The 27,500-nt window shown below is 44.5% G+C and overlaps 2 protein-coding genes across 4 annotated transcripts in view; both read right to left on the bottom strand.

Moving 5' to 3' along the window:
- The window catches only part of adgrg6 (adhesion G protein-coupled receptor G6), a 150,576-nt gene extending 129,326 nt beyond the window's left edge, over positions 1 to 21,250 (bottom strand). Inside the window, exons 1-2 of the mRNA XM_030722217.1 lie at positions 21,059 to 21,250; positions 9,813 to 9,910 (exon numbers count right to left, since the gene is read on the bottom strand). Coding sequence (XP_030578077.1) covers positions 9,813 to 9,910; positions 21,059 to 21,060 — 100 coding nt within the window. The 5' untranslated portion in view covers positions 21,061 to 21,250. The remainder of the gene's footprint in view (positions 1 to 9,812; positions 9,911 to 21,058) is intronic.
- A 4,911-nt stretch (positions 21,251 to 26,161) lies between these two features.
- Positions 26,162 to 27,500, bottom strand: part of vta1 (vesicle (multivesicular body) trafficking 1) — an 81,115-nt gene continuing 79,776 nt past the window's right edge. For all 3 annotated transcript variants that reach the window (XM_030721139.1, XM_030721138.1, XM_030721137.1), the window contains one exon: positions 26,162 to 27,500. This exon is cut by the window's right edge and continues 139 nt beyond it. In XM_030721139.1, coding sequence (XP_030576999.1) covers positions 27,494 to 27,500 — 7 coding nt within the window. In that variant the 3' untranslated portion in view covers positions 26,162 to 27,493.

Here is a 27,500-nt window from a genome sequence, read left to right on the forward strand (position 1 = left end):
TCAGTGTAGCATCTCTGTGCCAATAAAGGTTTGACTGTAATGAAAATCCGACTCCAAGGCTTTCTTAATACGTTGGTGGTGCATAATATTGTGATGGTAGCCAAACGTACAGGTGGTGGTAAAGAATCATTTCATCACCAGAGATAGTGAAACAATAGACTATAATATCCAGCTCCAAAGTAACAATACCTGTCCACTCTTATAAAAGATATGATGAACCTTTCTCTAACCCCAGAAATCATGGAGCATGATAGAAAGAGGAAATGTTAGAAAGGATCAGACTGCTGCTGGCATTTCACTGTGACCCACAGAGCTTAGCGATACTTAAATTCTCCAGCATCACAGATACACTAACAATAAATGCCCCTCTGCATCTTTGGGTCTTTTCCCCGACACTAATCCAGCAGATTATTTGGCTTCCATCAACCTGCCCTTCTCTCTGTTCACCTCTCTGTCCTTTCCAGCATTTATCTCACATTCTTTCACTCACATTCCTCTCTACTCCCGCTTTCATTCCTCTTTCTCCTCCAGGCATTTTTTTGTTATCTCTCCACGCTTTTCTTTCTTGATCCCTTCTCTTTGCTTTCCTTCCTTCCCACCTACCAGCTGAATACAGTTCACTCTGAACACTGTGCACACAAATGAAGGTACAACAGCCTCCTGTGCTAGATGAAATGTAAGAATGCCTTTGTGGTCAGTATCAGTCTGCAGTGTAGAGGAATTCAAATCACACTTTGTGAAAATCAAAGCCACGTTAACAAGCTGTAAGAAAAAGGGCCAAAACTTCAAAAAGGGTTGAAAATGAAACTTTCAAACACATTTCCCCCAAAGTCTTCAGATGGATCTGCTCTGGAGACAAAACTCCGATAAATGCTCTGTAGGTCACAGGTTTTTCCAGCAGGACTTCACTTTAAGAACTTCAAGTGTTTTTTTGATTACAATCTAAGACTTTTTTAGGATCCGACTACAAAGAGAAACCCAGTCAACCCTTGGGTATGCTTGAAAGAAACTAGTCATTACAATTTAAGACCACATCATAATGCAAAGCTGTTCCAGACAGCCACACTTAAAGGAAGATGCATAGATAAAGGAGTTCGGTAGGGAGACTGGCAGTTAATGTTGACAGTCTTTCTTCATAAGCAATGACGGTGTCAATAATAAAAAAGAGATTTGTTGCTTAGCATTTTGGTTTTGTTGTTCAGAACTTACAGTGCAGATCACACTTCAGTTCACCTCAACCTTAGCAGAGGTTTTTTAATAGCCTTCAGTGTCTTTTTTCTTGATATTCAGTCACATTGTACTGCAGGACAAATTAGTCAGTTTTATTTAAGTTTAATTAACCTCCAATAATCCTCACTCACTGACCCACTTCAGGTAATTCCATCAAATGGAAGTCCTACTTCCAAGAACCAATACAGTAGATCAAAGCCATGATGAGGTCCTTGTTTTTAAAAGTTATCCATCCATCCATCCATCCATCCATCCATCCACCCGTCCACCTATCCATCCATCCATCCATCCGTCCACCCGTCCACCTATCCATCCATCCATCCATCCATCCATCCATCCACCCTTCCACCCGTCCACCTATCCATCCATACATCCATCCATCCATCCATCCATCCATCCATCCACCCGTCCACCTATCCATCCATACATCAGAGTCGTCATCAGAGTCTCAGAGTCGTCTCAGTTCCAAAGAAGAAAATTTTGGACAATCAAAGATATTTTGGACAATCATGTGTCAACACTGTCTGTCTCTTCTGTGTTTCAGTATCACAAGACCCATGCGCACAATGCCAGCCCTATAAAAACGTTTGCTGTGAAGGAACTCAATTATTCAGCTTGACTGGTTACACAATGATTTATGGCTAAATATGTTCGTTTCAGTTACAACCAGATTTGAGCCAACTTTCCACTGTAACAAGAAGTATTTGAGCAGATGCAGACAGGGTGGTCAGCTCATAATCCTGACTTTAATCCATCAACACCTGCACTCTTCCAGTTTCACACAAACATGAACGAAGCACCTGAAGCTCTGAAATGAGCACAGATCAGCTCAGATCGAGCGCCATGATTACAGGTTAAAAGAGAAGAATTTCATTTTCTTGCTTTCTGCAGGTGAATGCTGACTCACTCTCCCAGGTGTTTCTACTCCTCCCTCACCTCATCCTCATCTTTCATTGGGAGATAATTGAGAGTGGGATTTGAGGGGGGAAGGGGTGAAAGGTAGAGCTGACTGAAGAGGGGATTTAGTGGAATGATTGAGGAGAAAAAAAGAAGGTGAAGAAGTAGACGAGAGGACAGAGTATCGCCTTGTTTGTGCTTGACAAAAAACTAAAGGCCAAAAGTGACATCATCTCCCAGTCTGTGTAACTGGGCTGAAGTAAAGCTTGATTTCTGCCCAGCAGCTTTTAAAGCAGAGAAAACACAAAGGAGGATCTTATTCACACGAGTGAAGAAAAAACATCCACTGCACACTGAAGTTTGTTCATTTTAACTCACAAACTGATCCAGCAGCATCGATTCTGGCACGAGTTCCTTAATGGACCAATTTCCTATATTCATATCCCAGAGTTACTGATATGACTATCAGGACATTTACAGGTCACCTGGAACACCTGCCTGCTTTCCTGCAGATGACACAGTAAATATCACTCTTCACCAAACATGAAACCAAAAAGCCAGCAGCTACTTAGCTTGACATTAGCCTATAGGAAACATCTAGCTTGGTTCTGCTAATGCTCAGTGATGTTACACATTACACACTGCTTAAAATCAGAAAGGCACATTTCTGTTTTAATACATTTTATAGACCAAAAAGTAAAATATATGTTTATACAAGGCGTTTAATATGAAGTAATTTCTGACCTGACCTGATGCTAGCAGTCACTCGTCTGCACACGTGTCCGGATCTGTTGCTGAGGAATTGCTCTCCATTCCTGGATGAGTCTGCAATAGCATTTGTTTGTGGCTGCTTCTGATGAACACGTGGACCCAGCATGTCCCCGACATGTTCAATAAGCGATATATCTGGACTAAATGCTGGCCATGGAAGAGTCTGGATATGCTCGTGATCCAGAAAGGGCTCTGGTACTGTGGGATTGGGCACTGTCCTGGTGAAACAGCCACAGGGACAGTTACAGTACAGGCTGGAACACCTCATCTCAACGCCTCTGTGCACTCAGATTTCCAATCAGCTCAAAGATGGCGTCTTAATGGACATGCAGCCTCGGTCACCCTGACGATGACGATGCTGTGCATACGTGTGTCCTGAGTTCACTGAGAACGCAGTAAACTGGAGAGCTCAGAGAACCAGAACTGAAAACTATTCATAGAATATGAAATATATAACCATACTGGAAATCACAGGATAGGGTGGTGTGGTGGTTAGCACTGCTGCCTCACAGCAAGAAGGTCCTAGGTTCGATTCCACCTTGGCCGGGGTCTTTCTGTGTGGAGTTTGCATGTTATCCCTGTGTCTGTGTGGGTATCACAGTTAGTGGGGTCAGGGGTTGATTCTAAATTGCTCATAGGTGTGAATGGTTGTCTGTCTTTCTGTGTTGGCCCTGCGACAGGCCAGCAGACAGGATGTATCCTGCCCCCCCCCGGTGACCCTGAGAATGGATGGATGGAAATCACAGGATATGATTTCTCACATGGTTTGATAGGAGATTAAGAAATGGATACAAAACAAAGATTGAAAGCATATTTCATGACATAAAACTTTATTTTCTCATTAGTACATCGAGTTTATGTTGCCGGGGAAACTGGCTGCAGTGTCTACAAGCTGAATGACAGCCTCACAGTAACAACAACACTGAGTACACAACCATTACAATACCTTTACCCTGGTGTATCTTTAGCCTGTAGAACCTTTACCCTGCAGTACTCTTCATTCAGTAATTGGGACCTTTTGAGTTTGAATGATTTGAATTTGTTTGATTTGAGTTTGAATGATTTTCAGTAGTTTCACGTGAGTCCAGCAGATTAGAAGGTGTGGATATCATTTTGCACTCAGTCAAATCCACTATTACACTCACTGTGAGGCTGAGATGGAACTCCTGAGCTGCGTTTGGGGCATCATTTTATCTCTTTGAATCTTTTTAATGTGCTCATTAGGATTCAGCTTTTTAACCCTCAGATTATTATTGGAAAAGAGTAAGAAAATACTTTATTATGACCAACAAACTGATGATTAAAAACTAATTAAAAAGGAAAAACAGTAACTAGTCACATTAGGATGAGACACGTCTAACATTTCACATTAAAAACAGAGTTAAGCTAAAATAGCAGCTCATTTTCTACCAGCAGGGCTGGAAACTTGTTTTACAACCAAGTTATGAAAGTGAGCGTTTACTGTAACCATGAAATAGAACAAAGAAGAGCAAAGCAAATGGACTGAGTTACATTATTTTTAGAAGAAACAGGAAAAAGTTAATGAAGAGATAAAAACTGAGAGATGAGGGGAGGACACCATCAAACCTGAATGTCTCACTGACACACACACACACACGCACACACACACACACACACACACACACAGCTATGAAATCTGAATGACCCAAACGCCCCCGCCCTCTGTCCGTGTCTCCCAGGAGGAATGACTTTAGCGATGAGGGCTGGTTTACAATGAAATTAAACATCTATTCATCTTACAAATATTGTGACACAGATGAGTTCTTAATCATGAGCTGCTGACAGACTCACACAGCAGCTCTTATATTAACGTCAGTATCTGTTTAATGTGTGAAGTCGGTCACTGTGTGCATGAAAACAAGGAAACAAAGCCCTCATTTCCTGTTTTCCTCTGTAGCCCTTATTACTCAGACTCTGGAGGTTAAATTAATTTGTTTTACTGGCATGAAGGAGAAATTCCAAACATTGAGACAAATAATTGTTAAATGAAGCTCACTTTTCCTCATGTCAGTGTTTGTGTTTCAGCTCTTTATTTAAACCTTTAACATAAACCCTGCCTCGTGTCTTTCAGTGATTATTATTAGGAACACAGCAGGATGTGAGCAGTGCGCTCTCACGTCTCATCGGCTGCGTTGCATTGGTTCCTAAAAGCCGCACACTAAAAACTGGAACAATTTCCTTGATATCTAAAAATGCAGCGCCCCATAATTGTGGTTAATTATGAGTCTTGGCAGAGGTCGTGATATTAACAATTTGTGGTTGCTGATAGCTGCTAATGTGCTGCATCCATAGAGGACAAAAACGATCGTTTGGGGACGCTGACACTCACAGAAGAAACATGAAGCCTGGGTTCACAAACACATTCTGAAAAGCTTTTTGGGCTTCATGAGAATGTCCGAACGAGCACCCGCCTCAGGAAGCCATGCACAAAAATCTATAATAAAAACATCGATCTGAAGCAACAGGTTTAAACATGTTTTTGTTATTGAATACAAATTTAACAACGTATGGATCATTTCCACACAAATTTTAAAGAAGTCTGATAAAGTTTAATATTTATATAAAATATAAAGTGCTGTGGGGCTTATGGGACTTCAGCCTTTAAAATGAAAGCAGCATTTCACAGTGTAAAATATGAATAATTATAAGAAGTCCTATGTGAGAACATCATCAGTCTCAGTGTGTCCTGAGCTTTTCAAAACAACAAGATGAATATGAGCATCTCATGCACATCCTCAGGTTTTGGTTGATCTGATTAAAGTAAACTACAATATGAACTAAGGTGGGCCCTGCATCATCAGCCACACTGACCTCTTAATGGTTACTCTGCTTTTCCCTAGTTCTAAATAAATGACCTCAAACTAAGACACGTAGATGTTTGAGTGCAGGAGGTCTGAGTGTTGCAGGCTCTTATGGTCCCACATGATGTGTTTGTACGGAGATGTGGGAGCTGGAAACACCCACAGCTGTGTTTGTGAGGTGGAGTGTAGCTGCTGCACCGTCAGGTCGGCCTCTGGAGTTTAAGAGCTGAGCCGTTAAAAAGTCGTGCTTCTTTTGGTCCTCACAGGTTTTGACCAATGAGAGACGCCATGATATCGTCTCCTGTTGATGTCATCAGCTGTTTGATGGTTTGCATGCACAGCAGAATGCAGCACTGCAGCATGTCAGAGAGCTAGGAAGCAGATCTTTAGTTTCACGTTTCACATGTTTCAGCTTTTCAGGATCATAAGTGGGCAGATGAGTCCATGATAAATCTGATGAATTGCATCATTTTCTGTCAGCGCGCTGCTTTTGGCAGTGCGTATTAAGGAAAGCCAGTCTCACTGTTCAGCATCAGCAGATCGTGTATGCTGCAACAATAGTGGTACTGTGGCCCAGCATGCAGAGGACCCCAGACTCTGCTGAGTGAGTGGAAAGAAGGTCCAGAACAAATAAAAGTAGGAGGCGTGTATTGGTGCACATACAGAGAGGGTTTCATCTTCACGCAAACACATCTGTGGGCTTCATGTGAAGACGAGCAGCTTCATCGCGTGTTTGGAGAGCAGATCTGACATTAGAAAATATGAAACAGGATGAATCGAATAGTTTTACATTCTCTGCTCTGAGTGCACGGACCCAAATGACCCGAAGCGCCAGTCAAAGCAAAGCTCTCTCGCTCTCTCTCTCGCTGCATGTGCACAGCTCAGACCTGCAGTTTATCAGCAGCGGCACACACGTCGGTAACGTGTTTGTCACCGCTCTGTGTGTGTGTGTGTGTCTGTGTGTGCGTGCACTGTGGTTTAGTACTGCTGGGAACTTTACGAGTGTGTGAAGGGTTCGGTTTGGCCCGCGGCTGCTGGAATATGGAAAATACATTAAACGCTCTCTCTCCCCTCTACCTCAGTCCTCTCGCTCGCCCTCTGCCTCCCTCCCTCTCTCGACCATCCGTCCCTCTCTCACTCCCTCACTTCGGCCGAGTTTTCAGTTTGATGAGCGTTATCGGCAGAAATGTGGAAAATATGGACAGCCAGCATCTCTCTGATCTGTGTTTATTCTCACTGCCCCCCCACCCCCCCACAGAAAAACACAGAACACAAAGTGCCCAAAAGTCTGTGGACACCTCTGGCCCCCAAAGACAAACCACACATATGAAACTGTAAATATTAAAGTACTCTGTGACTGCCGTCTGTACTTGTACATGTTTGTAAAGAGACCCAGCGGTGCCCAACATGCACCAATATTTTGACTCATGAAATATATTTATGAAAGAGAATTAATGTGTTCTTTAAGGCTCTTAGGTACTGACTGAGTTTACATGTGGTTATTTAACTTAATGTAGGTAGAAAAACCACCTGATGCAGATGTCTGTGAGCCCCACCCTGCTACACCCTCACACTCACACATGCAGATGCTCAACATGCTCTTCAGATGTTTTCTGCCTTTCTAACTGAAGAGTTAGAGCTCAGTGCAGAAGCAGAAGCAGCCGCACAGCTCGAAGAAAGAAACTGAACAAGTTATTGATCAATGGATCAGGTCGATCTGCTGAGGTACAAACAAACCCAGCAGCCAATGATCGATCAGAGGAATAAATAACTGCATTACTGGAAATCATCAATGACTGAATCGGAGGTATGAAACACACACACACACACACACACACACACACACACACACACACACACACACACACACACACACACACACACACACACACACATTGATGAAAGAAGTGAGGCTCTCCACTGAACAAGCTCTTAGTCCAGGAGCTCAGAGTGAGTCTGTGTGTGAAATGCAGCCAAACGGCTTCTTTCACAGAACTCAGCAACTTTTAAACTAATCAGCAAACAAACATCATCATTAAACACAGTTGATGAGACTTTAATCTAAAACTACACTTTGACTGCATTAGACTAAAAACACGTTTCTGGCTGCAAAGCAAACATGAAAATGATTCCAGGAACGAGGCCTCGCTCACATCACTGACACACAATCTGAGCACAGACGTCCACGACTGATGGATGTGACGATGAATTTCTGGCATTGTTGGAATGAATGAATAAAGCATCAGAGCGTGATTCCTGTTGATGAGCTGCACGTGGATCCAAAATAAAAGCAATAAAAGTGATTCAAAATAAAACAGATGGAAACGATATCTGACTGCAGATTTCATGAAAAAGTCTTTTTCTTTGTTAATGGCAGCATGAAGGAAAGGAGGCATGCTCCAACGCAGACATGGAAAAGATGAGAAAACAACAAAGTGGGATGAAGCAGACCAGCGTATGGAAGATGGAAACATGGGGAGGAGAAGGGACGTAAATGAAAGATGGAGATTATTTCAAACCGCTGCTGTCAGATGAAAATGCCGCATCTCTGGGAACTCTGGGTTTCCCAAGCTTTTTAAAAAAATGCACAGAGGGCCGTTTAGCAGCTTTCAAAGGATCGTTTTCATGCTTCTAATTTATTTTTCATGAAGAAACTGGAGCACCGAAGCACCCTGAAAAATGCAGCGCCTTCTCCCAACAGCAGCAAAACAACAAAAACATGCAAAAAACATTTGACATAAAACTGCATTTTATACTTTTCATTAAAATATCACAGAAACACCTGAAAATGGCCTGTTTCATGTTATCAGAGGTTTCAGGGTAATGAAAGCATTTATGCGCTCAGAGTGCAGCACAGACCATTCAGGTTCATTTTCAGTGCACAGGTTTGATGCTGCAGCATCCTGAGAGTTCCCCCTAACGGGTTTTATCATTTATTTTGTCAGAGGAAGAAATTTGTTCTTCAGTTTGTGTCGCGTTGCTCTCACAGCTGCTGAAATATGAAAACACAGTGGGACTGATTTCACTTTTAGCCTTAATGGACACACACACACACACACACACACACACACACACACACACACACACACACACACACACACACACATGCGTACACACTCATCAGTGTGTTACACTTGTGATGACATCAGGAAGTCTTTAACGTCACAGCTTCACATCTCAGCAGCCGTTACGGTCTCAGAAAGGTTCTTCGGTTCTCCGGTTCTCCAGCTGGGCTGTGGTGGGTCGTCCCTCTGCTCTCAAACACCCCACAGCAGCTCACTGCTGAAAACCACGGCTCAAAAATAATGAACCCTTCATGGTGTGGAAGGTCACAGAAACTACTCGGTTGTCCAGTCTGAACGTCCTCCTGCATCAGCTCTGAACGTATCCATGTGCGTGCAGGAAGGTCTTCTAGTTTCATTCTGGGTCATTTCGCCCGTCACACCGAGGACCGCAGATCCAATCTCACACGGACCCGATGATTTTTACACTTTCTTTGGTATCACATCCTGATACATTAGCTTTAAAGTCGAGCTGACTGTGATGGAAAAGGTGATGTTTGTATTCATGGACAAATAGATTCAATTTCCATGTGAGACCGTGTGACTCTAACTGAAATAACTGATGCTGCCGTCCACAAACAGCCAATAATACACATGTTTTTATTCATGTCCATGTGGGGGCCAATGGGGGGGGGCTGCTGCTGTTGCACTACACAAAGATCTGAAAAATGCACGTGAAGATGAACTCTAACCTCCCCCTCCAATAACTGCAGATATCTTTGCTTTCAACACAAAATAAGATCATCTGAGACAGAAACATAGTAACTGGAGGACTTTCTGCCTTCTGTTTGAGCTCCTCACAGAGATACAAGTACACAAAGTTTTCACACACTCACACAAAATCCAATTAAACAGTTTTTCCTGCTCGGGTTTGCTTGGAAACATTTGCTGATTGATTTTCTTTTGGCAAAGGCGAAAAAGTCACAAGCTCCACGTGGAAGCATCGACTTCTCCGTCAGCGCGACAGCTGTGAGAGCAACACTGACGTTCAGGCAGAGTTAAAGCTGCGCTTTCAGAGCCGAGCTCCTACCGTGTCTGTGCAGGGTCATCCACAGCAGAACGACAGGCACGACATGACGAAGTCTCCACCTTCTTCCTCCTCCTCCTCCTTCACCTCGAAAGAACTCCCTGAGAAGCAGGTGAAGAAGGAAACTCTTTAGTAAAATGCAGTACAATCAATGCAACATAATCAACACAAAACATCGACACAAACAACCAGCCGGTTACCATCGTAGGGACAACGGGCCACTTTAGAGCAAACAGAGAGCACCTGATGTGGTTTTACTGTCTCTGAGTCATTTATGATGACTGTGGATCATCCTGCAGCCCTGAACGCTTTCTGAAGTTAACCAGCAGAACTGCATCTGAGAAACAAAAAGGTTGATGCATCCAGTCGTGAATTTGAAAGTTAAACATTTAAGCTGTCATCTCCTGCAGTCGAACACACCTGTGATCTCTGAATGCATCCACGTGGGAGCGGCGCAGGTATGAGTGGCTGTCGTGTGAGTCGTCTGCTACATCTTCTACTCGGGCATCGCCCTCATCACAGTATTTCCAGTGTGCAGGCAGAGGAGTTTGTATACGTCTGTGCAAACACGTTTAAATGTCCTGATCGGGTGTCTCCCAACTGTCCAGAGTTCATGAGAACAACATGAAAAAGCGGAGCAGCACACATACACACACACAGTGGGTGCACGTGTGCATGCATGTTATTCCTGGGTGGACAGGTGGACTGAATTACACAGATGATGTCACAGTCCTTGTTGTTACCCAGAGTTGTTGAGTTTGTAGACCTTTGAGGTCTCACTGCTTTCCCTGGTTTTGGTTTGTTCCTGTTTAACTTTAATGACGTTCCAGATGTGGTGCTCAGTTTAGCTCCTCCCTCTGTGTGTCCGTGTTTGTGTTCATTCATGTGTCACCTTACTGTGTCCAGTCTACATGCCTGTCTCCGTGTTCAGTGGTTTCCTGTTTTACTTTGTCGGTCCGTGTCTCTCGTGCTCTGTGTTTAGTTTTACTTCCTGGTTTCATCATCTGTGATTACCTGCAGCTGTGCTCCCACCTGTTGTCTGTTCCCTGTTTGTGTTCATCATCTCAGTCTTGGTGTCATTGTGACAGTGTTTGGCTCCTGTTTGCACCTAGTGTGCCTAGTTATTGTTCCCAGTTTGGGTTTGGATTTTGCTCATCGCCGTCTTCCTGCCTCTGAGTCCTGAGTTTGGGTCCTCCCCCTCCACACACGCCACACACTCTGCTTTCACTAACCATCATCTCATTCTGCTGGAGAACCGCGGTTCCATATGTGGTTGTTACTTTGATATCACTGCAGCCAGTTACACTCTAATGTGACCCACTGCACCACAACAACTGCCCCCCCCTGAACCTCTAGAACCGAGCATCCACAGAATGCACAGGAACCGGCCTGATCCACCCCAACACACAGATCCCAAAGGATCAACTCCTGAACACACGTCATAGGCTGAGCAGCATCACAGTTTTGTCTCATATTTTATTCACCCATTACACACATACACACACACACACACACACACACACACACACTAGGGCTGGGCGATATGGCTAAAAACTGTATCACGATATAAGTACTTCATATCGGTCGATATCGATAATTATTAAATTTTTTTTTTTACCTATTTAAAATAAGGACTAGGAGAAAAAAATGCTACATTTAAACATTTTATTTCAACATTATTTAAACATTTTTATTTCAAATTTAACCTTCCTCAGAAATGGCAACACAACCATTAAAAACACTCAAATAAAAAACCATCCTTATCCTTATATATATTAGTGCTAGGAGGTGCTTTAGTGCTTTAGGAGGGTCAAGAGCGTGAAGCAGATTTCTGTAACCCGGCATCTCGACTGTATTGACTGGTTGCATGTCTTTGGCTATATGATATGCCACTGCCTGGGTTATTTCTTTATAACGTTTGGATGATTCATCATAAGGCACTGATGTGGAATACCTTTCCATAGTGGTCTGTTGCTGCGGTCTTGCAACAGCAGATGCTGGTTGCTGTCGAACTCGGCTGTGCTCCAAAGGGATCGGCTAAGGTGGTAAAACAAGTTAGTCGTATTGCCGGTCTTGGCGGGGACGACAGTCCTGCACAATATGCAGACGACACACTGAGTACGGTCCGACTGACAAAATCAGAAAAACTGCCACAGCGGTGAGCTTTCCACTTTTCACCATGTCTCACACCAGGCCGGTTCAAGCAAGTTACACAAACAAGAGGGCGCGCACGAGATAACGAGGTGGCGCAACCAAGTTTGATACTGCTCCATGATTGGCTATTAGCATGTCACTCCATACGTTGCTAGGCACCAGAGGACCGACCAAACAATCTTGCTTCACAGGCGGGTGCATTTAAAGCGGAATCTTTGCTCTGGTTTATTCCAATAAAAAAAAATATATCGAACGTTCTATCGAGCACATTTTCTATTGATATTGATTATGTGTCTATCGCGATACATATCATTATCGTTTTATCGCCCAGCCCTAACACACACACACACACACACACACACACACACACACACACACACACACACACACACACACACACACACACACACACACACACACAGGTGAGGTGGGGACACTGACCCTTGAGAGGTTAAACAAAGGCAGAGAGAGACTGTCATCTGTGGTTTATCGGGGGAACCATCCAGTGATCTGAATGTCAAAGGCCTCTGGCAGAAACGCTGATGTGGAGCTCATCTCTTCCTGGTTTAGACTGCTGTTGTTTTCACAGTGTTGCACACCGACGTCACTGTGCTGCAGGGTACTGAGGTGGCTGTAATGTTGCCTATCTGATGAAGTTAAAGCAGCGATCACTGAGATTCTTTTCCAAGTTTATTTTGCTTGAACACCGGCAGACCTCCTGAAGTTTTGCTGGCTGTGTTTTAGGTTCTCACCTATAACTTTAATAAACACCTGCAGCATCACAGACACGAGGCACAGAAACTGTTCATTAAAGCCGGCTCGCTCAGAAGGCTTCTTCTACATAACCAATGGTCCAGCTCCTCCACACATACTCCAGGTTTGCGTGGTGCCTCAGAGCTTTAGGACAGGTTAAGATCATTATACTCACAATCAAATCCAGAATGACCCTCTCGCCTCTTACTCACTGCTCCATTAAAAGGGTTCAAGCATTTTCTCCAGTTCCTCTGGCAGGGTTATACTTTCCACACATTTTACTCAGAGGAAGTAAAAACAGGAAAACAGGAACCATAATGCTACCAGCGTGCCGCCCCTCCTGTCCCACCAAATATCTGACTGAAGAATTTGCCTTTGACAGTTATTAAGTCAGCTCACTGATAATCAACGACCTTTTTAAATGTGCTGCTGCTGTTATTTTTAATAAGTGCCTCCTCGTGTTGTTATTCCTTGTATGAAGCCATCTCGTCTTGTCCTGGTTGTTTCTGGTTAATGATGCTGAGCTTCACTCCTGACGTGGTGAAACTGTAAAGTAGTCATCAGCAGTCTGGTCTCTCTCAGGCTGACGGATGTTATCAGAACAAGCCCGTCCCTGAACATGACAGAACCACATCCATAAATTCAGAGCATTTGGCCACATTTTGTAATGGATTCTGGTATTTAACAGTGAAGCCAAACACTGACTAATAATGTATGAGAGATTTTTATCATTAATATTGCAGCAAACAAACAGCTATGTTAAAATCTGCAGCGGCATATTAACACCCTTAAACCGTAAAGCCCGTCCACAGGTTCATGTGGAGTCAGAGAGTCAGCTGATCTTCATCAACATCAAAAGATCTGTTTGGATGATGTCATCGTGTGAGGACGAATCCCCTCTGTTATGATACCAACCTGATTTAATGGGGAGTCTGTGTTAGTGAATAATCCAATAATATTTTAATGTCTTTGGGGTGTTTTTATGTGAAATGAGGAAGGACTCAGATGCCTTCATGGCTGAAGGAGGAGGAATTAAATCCTGCAAACACAGAGGCAGTTTATCGCTCTGTCGACCACACTGTGGATACACATTTCTGCTGTTGTGCGCACACATTTTTCAGTCGTATTAATGCATCTGGCCTCAGCAGTTGCAGAGCCAAGTGGCAGATGTCAGAAAACATAAAATTACAGCAGTTTCAAACAGGAAATGACATCACCTGTGTACTATGTCCTTTGCTTCAGCACAGATTTCTTAAACCCACAGTGAACCAGGTTGGTTGGAGGGTTTCGGTGGCCTCTCGTGACTCCGGTGAGTCTGAACATATTCTGCTGTCACTGCTGTCAGCAGACTGTAAAATGTGACAGCTGTGTGATGCTAAAGCCATAAAAACAGAGTGAGGACATAAACTCGGCTCCTCCTTCAGACTCATCACGTAAGACCGAACTACAAATTACACAAAAAGGTCACAGCTTAAAAAAAAACTGAATCTCTTTGACTTGTTTCATAATGAACTGGAACATTTCTTAACTCAAGACTTCTCCAGACTAGCTGGTGTCAGCTGGAGTGTAACAATCATAACTGCTGACACCTTTTTGTAGCTTTTATTCAGAGAAACCAACAGGAAGTCCTGGTAAGTCCATTTTTCTACCGACTCCATGATGTAAAGACCAGAGCTCTGTCCGAGCATCTGTTGGAAGACTGCGGGTAAGGTTCGATACTAAGCACCAGCATCACGTTGGAGCAAAGAGGCACTTAATGATTTCCTACAGCACAATGAACTTGGTGCCTGTTAGCTCTGCATACCTCTGCTTATGGCACTTACAAGCATCAGGTGGATTATCATCATTATCCAATGAAAAAGTAACAGTTTAAGAGCAAAGTTTGAGCCTGAAGTGAAGTCCTGTGTCTGTCTGGAAGCAGCAGATGGTCTCAACTTTACATGGCAGCTGCACACTTCCTCTGTCTGCAGATCAAACCGATGAATTATTCAACACATTATGGTACAAGGTAGAGAAAGTAAGAAGAAAAATATTTGAGTCTCAGGGAACTTTTAATTAGAATTTTCTTCTTATTCTCTCTCCATTTTCAGCCCTTCACATACTTGGAAACAGCGCATCATAAATATTTAAAGCAGAGAGAACAGAGCTCGTTCAGCTTTGTTGTGTCCAGCGCTCCAAATTCATGCAGCTTCTGACATTAAAGAAAACTCGCCTCTTTGTCAAGTCATGCATCTTGTTTTCTCGCCTCTCCTCCTCCCAACTCCATCCCCACCACAGAAAGGGGGAGTGAACGACAGGAGGAGCAGGGTCAGCGATCGAGGCTGCAGACGCGACCACATAAAGGCAGCGATTCATGTGGCTGGACGGCAGCCTGGAAACCCGCCGCCTCGAGTCAGACATTTTGTGGTCCAGAGGTTACTCTGAGGGCTTCACAGCAGAACAACTGAGAAATTCACCTTTAACTACAGAAAAGGAGCTCTGACATAACGCTCACAGCAGTGCTTCTCCAACCGTCTCTGCCCCGCCCTCTGTAGAAGCAGAAAAACCTCCTGCCTCACCCTCAACCAGGTTCCTTTGTACCAAAGATTAATAATAACGTGCAAATTAGTGAGAAAACAAGTCAGACTGATATGTTTCCTTCATTTTTTGACCTTTGTATTAATTACATCTAATTAATACAAGAACCAGAAACGTCACCTGAGCAGCTCCTATAATCTGAGCCCCTCTTTACAATCAGATTAAGCACCACAGTCTCAGCTGCTGCTGGTCAGAGGAGGTCATCACAGCTTCATATAATGTTTACCTGCTTAGTAAGATTTGGCACCAAACTAACACCTCACTATGAAAACAATGAAAACGAGCTGGGTTAGGGTTGCAGCTCAGTTCTGGGTTATATTAGTTCAATCTGAATTATGCCTGTGGATGAAAAGTGATTGGACTGCCATTGGTACCAATGCCATTATTGATTCTGCCTAAAACTCTGAAAACAGTGTAGACAAGGCTTGGATGTGACTCAGGTGTCCAAAAGCTTCACTTTTGTGAAATTATCAGAGATCCAGATCAACAGTCCAGCATTGATGTGAGAACCTGATGAGCTCCAAGGCTTCAGTCCCGATCAGGGCTGCAGGGATGCTGGAGGCTGTCCCAGCCGTCACAGGCCGAGAGGCCTGAAAGGCATGAGGTCAGCGGCCCATCACAGCCATAAGAGCCCAGAGGACAGAATCATCTGGAACCAGTTCACCATCAGTCGGGATCCCAGGTCTGACTGCATTTTTCCACTTGAGGTTGGATTCTTTGTTTGTTAGGTGTTCATAGTTTCATTTATCATTTATTGATTCTTGACCATTTCAGAGTTTCAGAGTTTAATGTTTGCTCAGTGCTTCCTGTCTCACCCTCCTGTGTCAGGTTTGTTACGTTTATTCCTGCGTCTGACGCCCTCTTTAATCTCACTTCCTGTTTTATTTTGGTAGTTTCTTGTCTCTAGTATCTTATGGTTGGTTTTACTTCCCCTCCTGTCTTGTCTTGATTGTTTGCAGCTGTGCCCCACCCCCCTCACAGACTTTGCATTCTGGACTTTTGATCAACCTGCACTGAAGGTTTTAGTTCTTTTATGCAGCAAACAGCCTTTGTTTGATTTTCTCACACCTACGTTTCCTTTTTCTTCCAAATATGTGAGAGCTTGTGATTTGAAGTACCAGAGGGTAAGTGTGTCCAAACCTGGATCTGTGTGAAGGCCTTCATCAGCACAGTGTTCATCACTGCCTGTGTGATTCTCTTATGAAGTCAGAGGAGATACATGACAGAAGAAAGTGATGAACACCACTCTGTACACGACTTTATGATATTCTAGAGATCTTAATCTGAGATATTCATGATCTTCATTCTGCTGCGTTGGTGTGGCCCTCAGATCTCTGCATGTGTAATCAGCCTGTCAAACAGCCTCGTCTGTTTTCTATTCTATGAGCTCTGGGGGTGGGGGTGGGGGTGGAGGGAAAAGTAATTTAGGATTAAATGTTCATGGAGCACTCCTCAGTGTTGCAACATTAACAATCTTTCAAACTCAGTGGAGGCCTGAAAGCCACGCAGGAACCTCGGCCTTCAAAACTGCAGCCAGGTTTTCGTCACACACGTGGTTGTAAATGTGAATTACTGTGAGAAACGGCTCGTAACGCCCTCTTTAAACATGTGTACAGAAGATGAATATCAACAAGTGCTGTGCGAAGGTCGATTTATGGTCCGTTGTTGGTTTGCGTCTGAATGGCCTTCACAGAGAGAAGGATGATGGGAATGCACTTGCATGCAAGACAACAGCGTGCTGCCTCTGAGTGATGACGCCTTGCATATTTTGAATGGCGATTGGTTGGAATTTTGGCTTGAAGCAAAAAGGAAATGACCACAGCAGAGATCTCCACAAAGAGGAAGAGCTGCCGAGAACATGCGCACCGCTTGTAACTGCTGATGCAACACGCTGAGCAGCAACAACGGCCTCCAATGTTGCTCCGTCATTTTTGACACTCAGTTCCCTCCAATACAAAGATGCTCTTTGTCCACTATGACTTGTGTCTTTTCTGTGGCAGAGGCAAAGCTCAAAGCTCCAACAGCAGGACAAACCAGAGGAGCTCCCATTTCGGGCTACACAACGTGACTGACAGCGGCAGGTAGACGTTCCCTTTGAAAGAACCATGACTTAAGTTGGTCAGTTGACATGCAGACACTAGGGGGCCTCACTGCTAACTGCCAGAAGCTCCTCTGTTTGATCGGCTGGACTCCGGTGATGCTTTTTGTACTGCAGCTTTATGGAGATATGTACAGATGGAAATGTGCTGCAAAACCCAAAACGGGACCTAAAGCAGGTTTAATGTTCCAAACATCTGTCAGTTACACACAGTTCTCAGTAAGCTTTGAGTGATTCTGTAGTTTTAGTTTAAGCGTCAGTCACACGGAGGGATCGCTAAAAAACCCAGCAGCTCATCATCGAGTCCTTTTTCATGTCATTATTATTTTTATTCATTATTGGAAGACATAAAAACGTGTTTTTGGAAGGGAAAGTTTTAAAACATCAAACTGACTTTCATGCATGATGAGCTCATCTTCATTCTGCCACAGCTCACTGTGCTTCATCAGGCACCATCATCACGTTTTAAACTGAACCCAGAATCTTTATGCTCGACTTGCTCGACTGACACAAAAACTTCACAATCACAGATTCAAGTCTTTTTGTTTTTTGTTGAACTTTTTCTGGTCTTCAAATCTGGCAGCTTCACATGACAACCATGTGACCCGTATACTTTCTAATGTCCAGCAGGGGGCGACACCTCATCTTGCACAAAGAGGTCCAGTCATACAGAAGTCTGTGAGAATACTACTCCCTTCATCTGTGAGCTCATTAAACCCTTTCCTGGTGAGCTTTTGTCCCCAGTCGTTAGTTTTCCCTCTCATCGCAGAAACGCGATGTTGGCTTCGGTCTGCGCCGTCTGAGCATGCACACATCCATCCGACGGGGAGGGTTCAACTTAAAGGTTTAAAGGAACAGTCTGCAAACAGCTGAAGATGCCACCGTGATGGGTTAGGGTTACAGCACTACCTGTGTGCTTAGAAACACTCACATAATCCTGCCTACAAACATACAAACACAAAGTGTTGCTCCATCTTTTTATGTGCAGGTTGAACAACACCACAAAGTGTCACTTGGTCATCTTTAGCTGTGCTGGGACCGGAGCAGGCCAGCTGCTGCTTACAGTCTTGATGCTAAGACAGGCTAACAAGGATGTCTCACAGCTGGAAACATCTGGAATCGGTGCATTTGTATGCTGACTGATCCTTTAAAGCTTCGCTCCTTCCCAGCTGCAGGTCACCTTAGCAGGTTTCCCTCAGCTGTGATGGACCCTCGTCTTTAAAAGCACCACAAAGGTCTCACCCCATGCAGTTTGTTTGCAGAGGATCTGCAGTGCGCCTGCTTCACTGACCAACAGGGAAAATGAGATTCTTATCCTCTGAAATGTTACCTGCTCAAAGTGAATCTGCAGGTGGAGCAATCAGATCCTCCCTGCTCCACCTGACTGCGCTCTCATCTTCACTCATTTCCTGTCTGTTTGCTTTGTGTGGTGAACGTAACTCATTTTACCGACTAAATCTGTGAACCATCTACATGTGTCGGGGTCGTCAGCACACCTGGAGAACAGGTAACTTCACCACACTCACTCTCTTCCTGCCATCTGATGTCACGCTTCAGTTTAAAGACCGCCTGTTCAGGGCTTCAGCTTCTGGGACACTTAGTGTGTTGTGTGGCCTTCACAGGTTGTGTAACAGCTGCAGTGATGGATTCCACCTTAAACAACGTGCTCTTTGATAAAGTTCTGACTTTAGATAGTGAGGACTCACATCCCTGTGTGTGTGTGTGTGTGTGTGTGTGTGGGGGGGGGGGGGGGGGGGGGGGGGCTTCTGTGATGCTCCATGAGGCGGTAAATTTTCTCAATCACTGATCGGTTGGCTCTGAAGTCACATTCGTCCCTTCTTCACAATAAAAGCACCCTGAATGACTTTTTTAGTCCCACATTTTCTGGGAGATGTTGAATCCTGAGCTCTACGCCCCCTACTGGCAACATATTAGGAACCGCTCTAATTATGATACAATACAGGCTGGGGGCAAACCTTCAACCTCTGAATGATCTGCCAACACCTTTGATAAGAGTTTAATCATCAGAGTTTAATAATCAGAGTTTGATCATGTCAGTCAGTTAGGTGTACCTAATAAACTGGTCCCAGAGTGCATTTAAAGTGAATCAGTTCCATTTGTAACTGAAAAGTCTGTTTAACAATCAGCCTGAATGTTTGTCTCAGTGAAATCTTCTCTGATTTGGCATCAGTGTCCCACAATACACAATAATATTCCAGTACATACACACATCCCAAAGAGGCAGCACGGAAAGATGAACACACTGCAGCTCACAGTGACACACAACCATCACATCCATCCATCCATTACATCCATCCGTCAGCTGACTGACACGACCCACAGAAATGTCTAAAAACCCAAAAACTCTACAATAGTCCATAAATGACAGTTACAGACACATTACAGACACACACTGACTCAGTATCTGCACAGACGTGTTGTGGTGAAACGGGTCAGGTTTGATATTTTGCTTCCATAACGTGTGTTGTTATGACCTCCACATGCACACCTGTGCACGTGCAATTCAGGTGTTTCACAGTATAATAAGACACTCTTCATGGTGACATGTTTACCTGCAATGTTTCAAACTAAAGGCTGTTTGATAAAAAAAATGTGCAGCGCTCAGATTCAGCACAGTCTCCAGTCTGGTTCCTAAAGGCTTCTTACAGACGACTCTGTTCACATTATTTAATTCAGACATTTTGTTCCTCAGGACAAGCATCTAAGTCTTCCTGGTTGTTGACAGTTTTTCTGATTCACAAAAATGTATTTAATGTCGAGTTTGCATGAATAGATTTTAAATAAAAGTTTAATCTAAGCGCTGAACTCGTTTGATGAGGTTTCATGTTTAAAGCTGCAGCTGTAAAGCAGCCTGAATGCCTTCGTTTGGTCTCAAAGACGTTTCACTTCATGTTCCTCCTCAAACTGAAGTTTTTCTGAACAGGACAGATTTGACCTTTTATGGACTGTGATACTTTGAGCTCAGCAGAGGTAAAAGGAGGGAATCCCACCTCCCTGATATCCCTGACATTCCTGCATTAAAGAGGTTTCAGAGCGGGAGACTTCTTCCCGCAGTATGGCGCGGCAGATTGTAAACATATGCAGGTATATGCAGCCAACAGCATCATGGAAACAGATCGGTTCATTTTCCAGCTCTCAAAGCTCAGGCAAAGGGGAAAGAAATGACTCGTCCCTGAGCGTCCGTTTATCCCGATTTTCCTCATTAAGGACGCGTCAATCAAACTCAAACTTGAGTCAGAGTTGATTTCTGTCCGCGCAGAGCCAGAGCGGGTAAAACATCTTTACATCTACTACTTCGTGAATGTGGAGCCGTGAAGGTGGTGTTAAAATCACGGAGTGGAGAGATTCACAGGCTGACCTCAGAGACTCATGGACCCGCTGCTGCGCATCACTGTGGATAAGCTCAGCAGGTCTAAGAGGTTTCACAAGCGGGAGGCAAAAACACAGAAATACAGCTCAAACTCCAGCTTTCCTAAATCTCAACTCCAGCCCAATCCCCAAATCCCGACCCGCAGACGCTTCAGACGCTTCTGATTTTAAAGGGGAAATGACCAAAAAACCCTCCTGAATGAAGATCAGTGTGTGCTAGAAAGCATCACCCTCAGCAACAATGCGCCACATTTCTAGGGCAGATTTCAGGACTTACATGTTGTCACTGGAGCGGCAGCTGGTCCCCCCGCAGGATCATTCTCCCCGCCTCAGAGACGAGGGAACTTTTTCTGCTCGGCTTTGAAGTTTTTCTCACGCTGAAAGTTTTCAGACACTCCAAATCACCAAAGTCCACAATGCGCCCTGCGGACGCGCAAAAGTCTCCAAAGTTTGGAGAGAGAGGGTGAGAGATGCAGGGAGGGAGGGGGGAGGGAGCGAGAGCGGCTCTCCTCACAGGGTTGGCTCGTTTTACGGATCCGGACTCCCCGGCGGGGCTGCGTGAGGACGCTCCAGCTGAGAAAAGCGCAAAGACAGCGGTGGGAGTCCGCGCCTTACTTCAACGACTACACTTCCGCCCAAACCATCAAAATAAAAGTCAGACGGATAGCAGAGAACACACCCGCACTTTTCACCTCCAGGAGCAAATCCTGGAAAACTAAAGTATTCAACAAAAATATAAACGCTCAGCTAAAATGACCCATCCCACTCCAGGAGGAACGGACAACAGCCCACAGGCCACTACCGACAACTGGTGAAGTCTGTGATGCGTGACGCACTAGACCACGCTGTGCGATAACACCTGGACTGTTGCATGAAGATCTGAAACACTGGTGCTACTAAGCCTGAAATGATACTGAGTGTACACACAAACCGTTATAAACTGTGATGAAATAGGAAAATGTTTCGTGCGTTTATATTTTTGTTGAGGGTAAAACGGTCCATCTTTGCCTTCGCGCGCACCTTGAGAGAGCCCATCAGGCTTTTATTGTGAAAAACACACTGCAGCAGATCCGTCCACAGGTGAGTCATCAGACAGCAGCAAACTGAGGAGGCGCGTCTGTGGCAGCCTTTATTGTTACACATGTAACAGAAATAGAAGATTTGATTCATATAACTGAACACTTGGGTTTAACTGACAGTCACTCAGCCAACCTTCTCTTTCCGGGACTCACCTGATGACGTGTAGCACCTGATGTCTGTGCTTCAGGTGTGTCTGATCATTAGTGTAGCTGCAGGACATTTGGCCCCTGAGCGTTATGAGGTGGCTGCTCGGCTGCATTGTGCCATTATTAGTGAGCTGCTGCAGCGCAGTGTTATCTGTGCAATGTTCATTAGTCACTGCCACGGTGTATGATGGTTCAGCAGCTCATTCATATCAGAAATGTCACTGAAATGGCTTTAAAGGAGCAGTTCAGCATGTTCCATGGGATTAAAGTTGTGTATCTGTAAACTGCACAAAATATGTTTCAGAGATGCACAAAAACAGCTTCATACAACTTCCCACATTCGGAGCTTTTATTCTGTCACTGAAATGTGGTGACAGTCTAAAATGTACAGAGTGGTTCTTGTATGAGGAGAGGAGCTGTAACCCTCTCTGAGGCGACAGCAGTGATTGCTGTCCTGTCATCAGAGGAGGTGGGCAATGAGCAGGTGAGCAGAAACAAAGAGCGGCTCCACCGTCTCATTTGCCTTTAAACGTCACTCAGAACAAACTTCCTGCCTGATAAGAACTTCAGGAGGCTGCAAAGATTTGCATTCTGCTGGAAAAACTGGGCCAGGACAGGATTTACTGTGAGGAAGGACATTTCTGAGAGAAGGAAATTCCTCTGATAAAACCAGAGAACAAACTGATGCATGAGGCACACCCCAGCAGGCGATGGCACAAACCGGCCTTTCCTTTAAGTCACTAAACTGACGGACCCCACATGACTCAAAAACTCCACCTGCACCACCCAGTGAAAGAGCTCTGACCCCTAATGCACCACAGTGGATATTCCTTATTTAGCTTTGGTAAAGTTGTGTCATGACCAGTGAGGCGTGATCACTGTTTTTTCATGCCTTCTTTATTGCTAACTTCATCAACCTACACCACCCAACTTTGTTCCCACGGAGCCGGGTGGGGAGGAAGAAAAGCAGCCACTCTGGCATCACGCATGGGTCTGTGAACCTGCGACTGTAGCTTGATGTTCATCAGCATCTTTCTCACAGGGTGGAGAGTAAATCAGCCCCCTCGTGATTTCACTCAGCCAAGCTGGAGCACAGAGATCACGGATGGCTCGTTGGTACAATTAGCAGAAAGCAGCCGTGGGCTTCGTCAGATATACAAATGTACCCAAAGGCACAAACACACCTGAGCTGAGGCCCAGAGGCCAGGCAGTGAGCAGCCGCAGCCACACCTGTGTCAGCACAGCACCTGTCCTGGCACACCTGTTGTGCCCCTAATTTCAAGCCATAATAAAATCAAAAGAGGTGAGTTAAAAAAAAAGTTGTACAGTTGTTGTGATCCATGGCTGTGGCTCAGGTGGTACAGCAGGTTGTCTACCAATCAGAAGGTTGGTGGTTCAATACCTGGCTCTAAGCGTATCCTTGGGTAAACGTGTTCTGCTGTAAGGATGGGCGGCGCTTTGGAGCCTCAGGTGGACATTAGAGGAACTGCTGCATCACCCTGTTGGCTCCTTTTTCAGTCCTGGAGGTTCCCATGTGGACAAATATCTCCAACACAATGAATTTGATCTTCAAACAACATCTAAAATCATCCTGTTCGTGTCAGTGAACATTTCCACTAACAGCTTCAGTCTCGTCACAGCGTCGCGCTCACAAATTGACCTCCACTGTTGATATTTTGACAGCAAAGAGATGGAGAGAGAAAACACTGTGAGAGGAACAGGATTATATAATATTAATAAAAAGGAAACAGTTTGTCCCTGGCAGAGCCACCAACAGAAAAAAAACTGTTTTATGACAGAACAAGACGTCCAGTGACTGGAATCAGAGCACAAACAGGTAAAAATGAGTCTTAAAGGCTGAAACGTTGGTTTGAACCTGTTTGGCTTCCAAATACAGACACAGGAAAGCTTTGATTCGAAGAGCAGACGATGAAAAAGACAGACTAATAATAAGGAGCAGGACACACTGACCACAGGTCTCATTCTGTCCTCAAAGACCAAATATGTGAACAAACAATGAAAATCTTGGACTTGAGAGAAGTTTCAAGGATTTTCCAGCTTTGAGGAATTTCACATACAATAAAAACACAACTCAGATTTGATCAGCAGCCACTGGTTAGGTAGTTATGTTTGATGGATGCTTGAAGTCCTTTTTAGAACAAAGTGTGGCTTCATCTCTGACCCCGCTTCCCCATCAGCGGCCTCACTCTGCTGACGGTGCGACAGTCTTCATCCTCCTCCTCCCCCCTCTAAGTAAAGCACCTATAAACAGCCGAGTCCTCCAGCCTCACTGATCATACTGAGGAGCAGCCTCTATGATGAGTCCTACAGCAGCATATGAACTCAAAGCAGAGGTGAAGCCTTGGTTAGGGTGGAGGGTTTAGAGATGAGTGGGGACACTCAGTGGGCAGGTGCTCACCTTGCAACTGGAGGGTTGCTGGTTTAAGTCCCCATCTGAGCGCATGCTGTCATTGTGTCCCTGGGCAAGACACTTAACCCACATTGCTTAAGTGTGAATGTGGTTGTGTGCCACATTCACAGCCACGCCTCTGTCAGACTGCCCCACGGCAGCTGTGGCTACATTAGTAGCTTACCACCACCAATTATGATTGAGGTGTGAATGAATAGTGCATGAAATTGTAAAGCGTCTTTGGGTGTCTAGAAAAGCACTATAGTATAAGACTAATGCATTATTATTATTATTGTTATTAAATCGTGTCGCTCTGCTCCATCACAGGAAACACTGCCAATAATGAGCTTCTCAGGAGGGTCTCTGCTGATGAAACTGACCAGGATCAAACATTCCTCGACTTCCAGAGTCGGATCCTTTAACGCCTCAACATGATCTGCTTTTCCAGAGATGTTTACATTTCATCCAGTTGTTCTTTCTACCCCAGACTCAAACTTTAACATCTGTGCTCTCTCGTCCATTTCAGGCCTTTTATTGATCCATCTAAGACATGGCAGCCAGCTTCCTGTTGATGCTGTTGGTGCTGCTTTGCAGGCAACATTTCACGAAGCTGCCAGCTGAGGACACGTGAGGCTTCTCACACTAAACTCTGACGTACTCTTCCCCTCACTCAGCTGTGCTCCTGGTCTCCCACTCCTTTTTCCTGGGTGCAGACTGTGAAGCCATTTAAAATCTTCACGTTGATCTTAGAACAGCATTCATTTTATTAGTGTGACCAGCTGCAGAAACACAGTATGTTAGTAGAAAACCCACAGACTGGGCCTGACTGTATGAACCCACCTGAGCAGTGAAATGTTTAACAGCTTACATCAGTGCTCCCATCACAGGGAGGCGGCTCTACGTAGAGGAACGGTTCAACATTTCTGATCACTTTGATCACAAACTTGGGGACCTGTAAGGGACTCAGACCTGAGAGCGGATGCTGTGACTGAACCCGTTATTGCTCCACACACTTTCAGTGATTTCAGGTACTGCGCTCCCCTTTCAGCTGCTGCTGGAAGTCTCGTTAATCGCTCACTGGCAGCACATCATTTCAAGGTAAAAGCAGCTGTTGTGAGTTGTGTTGGTGTCGTTCACCGAGACCAGCTGAGAACATTTCTGTAGCTTCATGAAGTAGAAGCCGAGCGTCGACGGCTCTGTGGAAAAATGAGGTTAATCAGACAGCCCCCTCTGAGCGACCACCCCTCACAGTCTCCGACATTAGAGGGCTCTGTTACAATCTGAAGCACACTGAGGCGACTGTTGCCATCAGGCTCCATCTACGGTCACTCTGTTGCAGATTTAATGCTGCATGTGTGTCAGGTTGGAGCTACAGATGGTTTCATAAACTTGGTGCCTTAAAATTACTCATGTGGATTCTTTAAAATTGTTCTTTTTTTCCTGCAAACACGTGTTGCTGCATTAAAACTGCATCAGAACCATCAATAGAACTTACATCAAATTACATCGACGTCACAACTCTGAGGAAAAAACACAAATGTTGAAGCACTGAGGTGTGGCTCAGCTGAACGCTTTCAAAACCAGTGTCCCGTGTGAGGCAGAGATCACAGTTTGATTCTAGCAGAGCCTATACACACACACACACACACACACACACACACACACACACAGTGACAGGAAATCTTTCAGCTCAGAATTCCCAACAGTGACATCAGCTGTGCAAGAAAAACACCGATAACGCTGCTCATTTCCAACGTTTTATTCAAACTTTCAATTTCAGATTCTGACAGAAGCTTCGTGCAACTCTGTGAAAACCTTTAAACAGACTAAGATCTGAGAAAGATTAACATTAAATAAAGAGAAAACAACTAACCCTAACCCTCTGCCAGCATATACAGAGACTGTGATATGTTAAAGAATATCCAGGAAATAATCCTCCGCTTCCTCCACCGTACAAAAACCCTCCAAGCGCCGAGGTCTCCCCTCCGTATGGTCTGAGCTTGGGACAAAGACTGATGTGAATGGGACAGTTTTATCTTCTAAAAGTGCAGAACAGCAGCAGTGGAGATAACGATGGGGAGCAAACGTCCCGACAGCACAACACAAAATGAGACGTTTTTCCTTTATTAACACAAACGAGCCGAACGTCTTCTGAAAAAGCAGGTTCATAAACCAGAGTTTGGATTCGGTGCTGGAAATAATCCAGTTTAGTGAGCTCATCGTTTAGTGAGCTCATCAGTCATGTTTGGGAATACGCCGTGTGATTTTTACCTGATGGGAAGATTTTTATACCTGTATGTTTGAGAAGATGAGACCAACAAGAAGCTGTTACACTTTGGTGCTGCTCACATAAACATAAACAGCCTGCTGCATAGCAAGTAAATATTTATCATTGTTCTTTGAATCCATATTGATCAATCTATTAGTTTTTAATCATTGTGCTGCTTTCTTCAAATGCTGCATTAACAGAGAAGCTGTGAACCTTTCAGGACTCATTGTTTCAGCTCCAGTGAAAATCTTCAGTTCTTTAAATTTTCACTCCAGCTGAAGGATTTGAGTTATTTAGGATTTTAGTGAAAAGTTCAATCTGAGGTCCAGTTCATGTTTCAGAGCTGTGGTTTAACTGGCAGCTGTTTACTGGTTTTTACTGGTTCGAACTGTTCCTGTGCAGCAGCTCCAGCTCGTTCAGCTCCTCTGACCTCGTGCCGTCTTCCTACGTCGAACTGGTAACGAGCCAATTGTTGTCAGGAATGAAGCTTTGATGTGTGTATGAATCAGTGAGTCAGTGTGTTCTGCAGTTGGTCGGTTATGCTGTCAATCACTGTGACAGTGTCACACACAGACAGCTACTGTTCAACACTGATTTCCATCATGTCCTCGTCTAATGGCGAGCTCAACAGCCCTCTTCACAGGATGGCCTCAGTGTGTGTGTGTGTGTGTGTGTGTGTGTGTGTGTGTGTGTGTCTGTCCTCGGCTCAGTGATGGATAAAGTGGCGCTGCTGGAGTGAAAAGAGGAGGGGTGAAAGAAGGAAGAAAAGGAGGGATGGAGGAGTCAGACAGCAGGAGGACAAGGGCCTCATTCT

Source organism: Archocentrus centrarchus, chromosome 24 (assembly GCF_007364275.1).
Source record: "Archocentrus centrarchus isolate MPI-CPG fArcCen1 chromosome 24, fArcCen1, whole genome shotgun sequence".
NCBI classification, from domain to species: Eukaryota; Metazoa; Chordata; class Actinopteri; order Cichliformes; family Cichlidae; genus Archocentrus; species Archocentrus centrarchus.